The sequence below is a fragment of the Condylura cristata genome, unplaced genomic scaffold, assembly GCF_000260355.1.
Source record: "Condylura cristata isolate star-nosed mole 26May11 unplaced genomic scaffold, ConCri1.0 scaffold00013, whole genome shotgun sequence".
Taxonomy (NCBI): Eukaryota; Metazoa; Chordata; class Mammalia; order Eulipotyphla; family Talpidae; genus Condylura; species Condylura cristata.
In genome coordinates this window covers 1,424,004-1,433,343 of record NW_004567114.1, presented here as the reverse complement: position 1 = coordinate 1,433,343, position 9,340 = coordinate 1,424,004, and the positions used below count along the sequence as shown (strand labels likewise).

At 66.3% G+C, this 9,340-nt stretch overlaps 1 protein-coding gene across 1 annotated transcript in view; it reads left to right on the top strand.

The window, feature by feature from the left end:
- Positions 1 to 8,608, top strand: part of LOC105853571 — an 11,462-nt gene extending 2,854 nt beyond the window's left edge. Inside the window, exons 2-7 of the mRNA XM_012724375.1 lie at positions 223 to 389; positions 554 to 738; positions 1,614 to 1,686; positions 4,869 to 4,985; positions 6,761 to 6,829; positions 8,533 to 8,608. Coding sequence (XP_012579829.1) covers positions 223 to 389; positions 554 to 738; positions 1,614 to 1,686; positions 4,869 to 4,985; positions 6,761 to 6,808 — 590 coding nt within the window. The 3' untranslated portion in view covers positions 6,809 to 6,829; positions 8,533 to 8,608. The remainder of the gene's footprint in view (positions 1 to 222; positions 390 to 553; positions 739 to 1,613; positions 1,687 to 4,868; positions 4,986 to 6,760; positions 6,830 to 8,532) is intronic.
- The last annotated feature ends 732 nt before the right edge of the window (positions 8,609 to 9,340 follow it).

Genomic DNA, 9,340 nt, shown 5'->3' with positions numbered 1-9,340 from the left:
CACTGCCTGGTGCTGGGAGTGGGGAGGGGCCGCTGCGGGCAGGCTCCGGGCCTCACACTGCCTGGTGCTGGGAGTGGGGAGGGGCCGCTGCGGGCGCCCCCAGGCACACGTGAGTGGGCCTTGCTGGAGCAGCGCGTCTCCCGGCCTGTCGCGCAAAGTGCTGTCCCTGAGCTGAGGCCTGAGGGGGCCGCGGCTGACTTTCCCGTCCTGTCTGCCCCAAAGAGCGCTCTTCCCGTGGCCCCAACGTCATCTGGGCGGACGGTGTGGTTCCGACCCGAGCGGGACGGCTCCACCTGTGGCATCAACTGCGTGGGGCTGCTCGCATCCCGGCCCACAGCAGCGTGCTCACCCGGGGCGGTGGCCAGGAGGCCCGGGCAGCGCGCCGGCCGGTCGGTTGACTGCGGCTGCTCTCCTGCTGCGGAGCTGCCGCGGCGCAGTTGGCAGTCAGGCGGTGCCTCGTCTCCTCGCGATGCCAGGCTTCTCTCGATCTCATCTGTCCACGCGTCCACGGGCTTTACTCAGTGTCCGAGCCGGGGCTCTTGGCTGCTGCTAGCGGGTCCAGCGAGGGCCCCAGACCAGAGCACGGGGCAGCCAGACCTCGCGGGGCGCCGCTCTCACTCCAGGTGTCGCTTGCAGGACGATACACGGCTTGATCTACAACGCACTGAAGCTCTTCATGGAGATGAACCAGAAGCTCTTCGACGACTGTACCCAGCAGTTCAAAGCAGAGAAACTGAAGTAAGTCGCGCCCTCGCGCCGCTGCTGCCCTGGCCCTGCGCCCGGGGAGCCTCCTTGCAGGGGGCAAGGAGATGTCCCGCTCAGACAGCAGATGGAGCCAGCGCTGCAGTGTGAGGCGGCCGCAGGGCCGCTGCCCGGGGCTCCGGGACAGGCCCGCGGCCTCGCGCCGAGGCAGGCTGGGTGCAGAAGCGCTTCTTCGCCTCACCCGGCGTGGCGTGGCTGCCATGCCGACACACAGACGTGGGGTCTGGAACCCACCATCCGTGTCCCGGGGCGGCGGACACGGCCAGGTCCTGAGGGTCACGTGTTCGGGTCCTGTGTGCTGAGTCCGGCCAGCCAGTGGCGAGTTTTACTCTTTGCTGGTCCCACACCACCGTGAGCCGGCGCCAAGGTCGGCGCCCGCTAGCCCCCATGTCTCGCTGGGCCCCAGCTCGGTCTCTGGCCCTGGCAGCAGCAGTGAGTAGAGCAGACACAGTCCCGGCCCTGCAGCCTACACTGCGAGCAGGCGGAGCAGAAAGACGGGGTGCAGACAAGTGAGGTGGGGTGCGGGCGCGGCCGTCCTGGCCTCAGGCCAGGCTACGTGTCCTCGGGGCCCTGAAAGCGTCACTCGAGGGAGGGCGGCCCCGGGGGTCCCCCAGTGCTGGGCAGTGACCCGCGTCCCAGGAAGAAGCAGCAGGGGGCGTGGCCCCACACCCGCCGCCGGCGTTTGAGCCCTGGGAGCGCGGCCGTGGCGTGCTGACTGGCCCGTCCAGCCCCGGCCAGCCGCGCCCGGGTGTAGCAGCAGGAGCAGGCCAGGGGACAGCGGTGGCGTTCGGCCTTGGGCCTCTGCACCCAGCACAGCTCTCTAATACCAATGACGTTTTGCTGTTTTTCAGAGAGAAGCTAAAAATGAAAGAGCGAGAAGAAGCGTGGGTTAAAATAGAAAATCTAGCCAAAGCAAACCCCCAGGTACTAAACAGAGTGACATGAATGCGTCCCGGGCATTGCGAGAATATTTTATAAGACAGGGATGTGGCTTTACCTGGGGAGAGACTGCACTAACATTGTATATGGAAATCCTGCAATAAAATCACTTTTCAACTTTTGTACAAGTACTTATTTTGCCCCACAAAATTTTTACCACAGGATTGACTTTTTTCCTTCTTTAAAATAACTAATTTTGTGAGCATGCTGTGGTAAAAAGGAATCCCAGCCGTGATTTGCTCCCTCGCGAGAGGGTCAGGAGCGGCGCGGGTGCGGCTCAGCCCCCGCCGGCCTCGTGCTGACCGGCGCCTCCCGGCCCACTGGCCCTCTCAGCGACCGGCCCCCACCCTGCCTGCGCCGGAAGCGGGCCCCCCACGCGGCACTAACTCGGGGCCCCGGCGCGGGGTGTGTCCAGACGGCTGCGCCCCTGTGGTCGTGGGCCCGCCTGGGCGCCGTCTACTTCCTGAGAGAGACGCGTGTGACCTGGTGAGGGCGGCACGGTCACCGCCGGCGCCCGCCGGCCTGTGCTGTGACCGACCGTTGCTCTGCTGAGGCTGCCGCGGGGGCAGAAGCAGAAGCCCGAAGCCGGGGAGTCGGTCACGCCCCGGGCCGCCGGCTCTGAAACAGGTGACCCGTCTTGTCCAGCAGCATCCGCCTGTGCCCGCGCAGGGCTCGCGGTGCGGCCGTGAGCCCGCGTGGCCTCTCCGGGGCGGCCCCGGGGCGTCTGCCTCCGAGCGCAGCCGCCGAAGACGCTGGTGTCGGCCGTGACCCACGTCGGGCCAGGTTTGGCGGGGCGGGCCTGGCTGCCCCTGCCTCCCCTCGGAGCGCCCGGGGGCCCTGTGGCCGGAAAGGGCCCTGTCGGCACCCTGACCGCAGGGCCCCATCCGCCCGGGGCGCCCGAGTCACTCTCGCTTTGGCGTCTCGCTCACACGTCACAGCCTGAATGCGGGGGTGCGCCCGCCTGTGCGGTGGGGTCCCATCTGAACCCCAAGTCTGGCCCCACGTGTCCGTCTGCATGCCCCTCACTCACCTGTCTGTGGGATGGAGAGCGCGTCCTGGCGAGCCTCGCTGGGCAGCAGGGCCCCGGGCCTCGGGCTCCGAGACACCGTGAGGCCAGCATGTGTTCGGGGGCGGAGGGCGAGGGCCCGGGCTCGCTCGGGAGCTGCACTGCCAGGGAGACCGAGCCCGGGCGTGTGCTTGGGCGCTTCCGGAAGCTCCGTGCTGCTCCCCCGGCTGTGCTGCGCCTCTGCAGTCGCGGGGCTCGGGCCGGGCCCAGGCCGGAGGAGCCCACAGAGCGCCCGCCCGTCCGTGGCAGCGAGTGTTCGTGGCCGCCGCCATCCACTTTCCGCGTCGTGCTCGGCTTGGCTCTGGTCACCACGCACAGGGGCTGCTTCGTACCGCCGTGCGCTTCCTGACCCACCAGTAGAGGCCGGGGTGGGGGGCGCCGCTGACGCCATGACCGTGGCGGGGTGGCGCGAAGGGGGACGTCTCGCACGGCCCCCCGGGCGGGCTGCGCTTCAGAGCTACGCCGTGGGGCTTCTCTCCTGGAACGCCCTGCCCTCCCTCGGCGCCCTCGCCGGCCGGCCCTGGCCAGGCTCCTGGGGCACTTTTCTCAGCCAGGAGCCCGCGCCCCGGCAGGCCCGCCCAGCTCCCGCTGGCCGCTGGCTGGCTCCACAGAAAGTACCCCCCCTTTTCTCTAGTAGCCAAAGGCTGAAATGGTCAACATAGCAGCCGCCTGCCGTAGTGTCTGTCCTGCCAGACTGAGCTTCCCAGGACCAGCACCCCCGCCCCACCCCAGCTCCCCATGGGTGCCGGCTCCCTCACCCCAGTCCTGGAACTCTCCGGGGACCCAAAGCCAGGACAAGACACAGTGGCCAGGGCCTTGGGCCCAACGGGGGCCATAGTCTGCTCCCTGAGGGTGCGCAGAGGTGTGAGGGGGGGCTGGGTGAGTGTCACGGCCTGGGCAAGAGGGCAGAGGCCACGCCTGGGGTCGCAACCGAGGGACTCGCCCTCCCCGCTGGGAAGAGGCTCATGGCAGAGCGAGGAGTCGGGAAAGCCAGTGGGTGGCACCGTCGCTGTGGGCAGGGGCTGTGCTGGCGTGATGCCTCCCTCTAGCGTGGGCAGCGGGCAGCCTTGCGTCTCAGGACCCTCTCTCCAGGAGCAGAGTGGCAGCTCAGCGGCTCATATGGCCTGGTGGTGCCACGTGGGGGCGACTGGGTGCAGGCCAGGCACAGCATGCCTGTGGGTGCTGGGAGGAGGAGCAGAGGTCGGCCGGGTGGGACAGTGCGGGAAGTGGACGGCCAGGCCTCCTGGAAGCTGTGCTGGCCCCTATGGCAAGGGTGGGGCCGGCCCCAGTGCCTGGGAGGGCCAGGCGTGGGGCCGACTGCTGTACCCGTCACGTCCAGGGAGCCCGGGCTGGGAAGCTGAAACCCTCACAGGGCCGGAGGAGGAGGCGGACACAGGCCTGAGAGGCGGGGTGCACAGCATGGGTGTGGGGGGGGTCTCAGTTCCGGGGCATAGTGTGACAGGAGACTGCGCCTTGGGGTCTGCCGCCGGCCTGCAGCCTGTCCTCACCCCACCAAGAAGGTGGACCCTGAGCACTCGTCCTTGCTGGCCCCAGCCCCCTTGAACCGCCCATGTCACATGGGGTGACTGGACCCCATGGGCTCACTCTGCGCGACTCAATGCACCCAGAGCCCGGGGGGCCTGGCGGTGGCCTGGGCTGGGCCTGGCCTGCAGCGCCCTCTGCCACGGGGTTGCCACAGGGCTGCCACGGCTGCAGTGAAGTGAGAGCTGTCACTTCGCAGAGACAGGGCGGATGTGGGTGTAGCATAGTCAAGAAGGGGGCTCACCATGGGGGGAGGGCAAGAAAACGGGGTGAAAGGGAGCGAGACTCAGCGATGGCCTCCAGAGGGAGCGAGGCGCGGTGCTAGGGCCGTGCTGGGCAGGGCTGGGCAGGGCTGGAGTCCAGGACAGGCGGCCTTGACCGGGCCGTGGAGGCGGCCTCCAGGGCCTGCTTCGCTCCCCACCCCAGCGTGGCCGGGGAAGGTCAGCACCTCGCGGGGCGGGGACACTGCAGGCGGGGGTGCGGAGGGGCAGGCCCCCCAGGGCGAGGCCACTGGAGCTCGGCCCGGCGCCCGCCAGTGACCGCCCACTTTGCATTGCAGTACGCAGTGCATAGTCAAGCCAGCAGCGTGAGCGCCGCGGTGGCCGTGGAGACAGATGGGCCTTTCTCGGAAGATGCACAGATGCTGAGAAAGACCGTGAGCGAAGAGGCTCGCCAGGTGAGCGCGCCCGCGCCCGCCCCGGCCTCAGCGCCCTGGCGGGCCACACTGGGTCAGCACGTGCTAGGCTGCCGGCCTTCGTTTGAACAGCAGCGGCCTCGCTGCTTAACTCCTCTCAAGGAGTGTGAGGTTGGGCCAAAAGCCGCAAGCTTCGCAGAACATCCGGCCGGCCCCAGGCAGCCCTTCCGGCGCTCCCTGGTGGTGGCCGCAGCGCGGGGCCTGCTGTCCTCTCTGAACAGCAGAGTGCAGGCCCTGGGCGATGCCCGGGGGCTTTGCCTGGACCACCCCATGGTTTGGCTTCCACCATGCTGGGACGTGTCTAGAGCCCCCGATCCAGAGAGAGACTCAGCACTGAACCGGCGCAGGGGGTGGGACAGGTGCCTGCCTGTGTGCCCCAGCCAGCGCCCCATTTTTAGCCCGTGTAAACAAGGGTGATCCAAAGTGTACTTGGGGATGGGTTAGGATGAGAGTGGCCAAAAGCGTCCTGTGAGCCGCACCAGCTGGCGGCCTGATGGCTCAGTCTGGGGCGCGGGGGGGTGGGGGGCTATTTATTTTTAATTCAAGTCAGTTCCACCCCCCGACCCAGGTGTCAGGCGTCTGAACCCTCGTGGTGGTGTCGCCCAGCGGTGGCCACAGGCCGCAGTGGCCACGCTAGATGGTGGCACAGCTCTCGGGAGCCCCAGGCTCAGACCCAGACGCAACCACCTCTAGCTACATCTTCATTGTGGATTCGGGAGCAGTGGTTGCCAGGTGCTTGCGCCACTCGGGTCTCCTCAGGCCACAGGACTGTGCTTTCCGGCGCGTCCGGGCACTGGGCATCACTCCCCGGGGGCTGGTGTGTGGTGAGTCTTCAGGGAGCCGGGAGCAGACCAGAATGGGGCAGCCTTGGGGGACTCCAGCCAGGACCCCACAAGCTGACCCCCATGCCCCAGAGGGCCTCTGCTGAGGGGTCACTGGGATGCAGCGAAGGCCAGGAGGGGGGCTCCCCACTTGCCGTTTGATTCTGTGACCTTGAAGTTCGACCACAGGACCGAGCTTTCTGTACCATTCACCCCGAGTTTTACATTCGTCTAGATCGAATTCCAGGGCCACAGACTTGGTGCCATTAAGAGACAGGTTCTGCCCAGAGCCGCCTCCGTCAGAACCCCAGCAAGCTCCTTAAAAATAAGTTGACAAACGCATCCATCTGGAATCGAAGATGCAGGAGACCTGGAATAACAAAACAACTGAGAAGCAATGAAGGCGGGAAGCTAACAGTGTCTGGCTCTAAGGCGGCATCGAGGTTTCTGTGAAGCCGCTGAAACGTGGCCAGCACAGCCCCGGTGCCCGGCTCGCGTGCTCCGACCGCCGGCCGCTCCGCCGGGTTCTGGGTCGCAGTCCGAAGTTCCCCGAACGTCTCCTGCAGAAGGGGGCGCCCGGGGGTGGGGAAACTCAGGAGAGTGATTTGGGCACCAGACTGACCCAAGTTAGAGCTGAAGTTCAGCTTTTTTCCCCACATTTAGCAGTGTGAGGGGCTTAATTTCTTAAATTTACTCTCAGCCCACTTTACTTTCCCCGATGATCCCACTCTGAGCGCGGCGAGCGTCGGGCGGGGCTGCTGCTGGGGAGCGGAGCCGGCTGGGGTTTGTGCCGAAGTTTCAAGCCCACGCGGGCCTTGAGTCCCCCCGAGACACTTGCCTCGCCTCCACAGAGCGTCTGAAGAAAGCGAGTAAATTTCATGGGAATGCCGTTTACGTCGGAGACGTTTAAAATGTTTGCAATTCTCGTTTTGACAGTCGGTCGGGAGAAAAGCAGTGTCGAGCACGCAGATAAGGAAGGCGTAGAGCCGCACGGAGGCGGCGCAGGTACTGCTGACCCGCGCAGCGTGCCGGGCCTCCGGCCGCCGGCGCCACGCGGCGCCCCTCGGGTCCTCCTTTCCAGCTTGCGGTAGTAAGGACAGAGCCGTGTGGCCCCTTGAGAAGTCCCGATCCGTTCTACCCTAAGTTAAACGGTGAAATCATGCCCAGTGAGGTGGGCCCCACCCAGCGGCCTCTGCCCACTTGCTGCTGACATGCGGCCCCCGCTGGCACCCCGCAGTCCAGACCCCGGCCCGCTGCCCGTCCGTCCGTCCGTCCGGTCTGCCCGTCTCCCTGCCGCGTGCTCCCGCAGGCCTGGCCCTTGGGTGACCATCGCACGAGCCTGTCTGTGCCGCCCTGTCTCCCCGGCCCCTGCCTGCGCCCACGTTTTGCTGCGCAGCCACTGGGCCAGAGCTGGCGCCCGCGGGGCTGGTCCTGGGGGGGCCTGCCTGGCCCTGCAGAGGCCTGGCTGGCCGTTGCGATCCTCCCCTGGCGCTGACTGGCCACACTTGGGTGCCGCTGCTGCCTTTTCAAGTCTCTCTTCTCTCTGGAGTGCCTGGTTCGGCCATAATTCAATACTTCAAGTGTGTGGAAGTTCAGGTTCTGTTTCGCTTCACTTTATCTTTACGCTCAACACGGAAGGGACAGTCAGGGTGGGTTTCCGAGTGCCCCCCACCGCGGGAGGGCACAGTGCGCAGCCGCGCAGACAGCCCGAGGCCATCCAGCCCTCGTGTCCCGGGGCCGGAGACAAGATGTCTGCCGTCACCGCCAACAGAGAATGCCGTTTACGTCACCGTTCCAGCAGTGACCCTGAAACGACGTCCGCAGAGCTCTCTGTGACCTTGGTCTGTGGCTGTTTCCATAGACGATTTGCACAGACCCTGAGGAAACAGTGGCTCTGCCAAGATGCCAGCGTGCGGGTGCGGCTTCAGCCACCCGATTCTTGCTCAGGCCGGTGCGCTTCGCCCCGCACCGCGACAGCTGCCTGACGCCGGGTCCTGCCCGGTGCTGGCCTGTCTCACCGGGAGCTGACGGGGCCGGAGAAGACCGAGCGGCCTCCAGCCTGTGGTGCCCCCAGGCCGCCGCCCGGCCTCAACACACCCGGCACTTGCCCCTTTGTGGAGGAGTCTAAGCCCTCGCGCGAAGATGGCATTCCTTTAATTTTCTGTCGGTAAAGCCACAGTCTAAGCCTGACGGGCGTGTGGGAGCAGCGACGAGGGCGGGCTCGCCCCGGCAGGCGTCTCAGGGCGACAGTTATTTCTATAAGTTCAGAAGTATTTTCCTGCCCGTGTGACCCACGTAATGCCTTTCAATTCAAGTATCTTTCTTCCAAACTTGTTAGAAGTTTAAGGTTTTTTCATAAGCTCTCAATTCAGTTTAGAACTCTTGTTTGTTCATTCATTTTCCTGCAAAGGCGGCCACCGGCTTGTAAAATGCTTCTGTAACGGACAGGTGCTCTGGTAGCAGGTCACGAAACCCCGAGTCCCCACGCGGTGCGCCCTCAGGGCCGCCCCGCCGCTCCCCACCGGAGCCGGGACAGCAGCTGCTGGCTGTGGGCCGCCCTGCCCCCACCCCCGGCAGCCTGGGAGTGTGGGCCCCCCTCCCCCCGCACCTGCCCTTGGCCTGCAGTGCAGAAGCAGGTGCCCCCCCCCCCCCCCCCCCCCCCCCCGTGGGCTCAGCCCGGAGCCAACCCGCTCCCTTTGTGATTCCAGGCCCAGAAAGACCCGAAGAAGGAGCGCCCTCTCCTGCGCCGCAAGCCCGAGCTGCCTCAGGACCTCCACACCGAGCGCGCCTTGGAGGCCCGCTGCCGAGCCGGGGAGCTGCTGCCCCAGGACGGGCGCTAGCCCCTCGGCGCCCGCCGGGGCCTCGCCCGGATTCTGTAGAAAACACCCACTCTCTGTGCCACACGAATCCGCCCACTCAAGCGCTTTCCGCACCCGTCCGTAGGCAGTAAGCACTGCGCTCAGCCGACTCGGAGTTCAAACAATGGTGACTGCCCAGAGCCCCCAGAGCGGCCCCCCAGCCCCGCTCCTGCCCCAGATCAGAGCTAAGGGAAGCACCCTGCGCCCGCGCCCCTGCAGGCAGTCCTGGGGCCGCCGCCGACTGACGGCCCTGGCGACGCTTTCTCCTGGAGGTTCCACCGGCCACCTCGCTCTCGTCCCACTGGCACGGTTCCTTGTTGCAGAGGCCCCGACCGACCTCCAGGGAAAGCACTGAGGCCCGCCCAGGCCGACTGCAGCCACGTTTCTCTCTAGTGAAAGCCATACCCGAATCTGCTGCCGAGGAGCCCCAGAGCGGTTTGCTGTCGGGGCGCTCTCCCCGTCACCTGGACCGGAACTGCAATCTCAGAATCACGAGCTCGCTTTTGTTTGCAGGCCCCCCTTGACTTACACACGGCTGCCTTGCACAGGCTGCTGCGTTAGTGAGGGTCTGAGAGTTCCACATTCGGAAGAAAGCGAGGCGACCCGTTGGGGGAGCAGGCCTCAGCCTGGCGCGGGCCGGGTGGTGCAGCCTGACCCC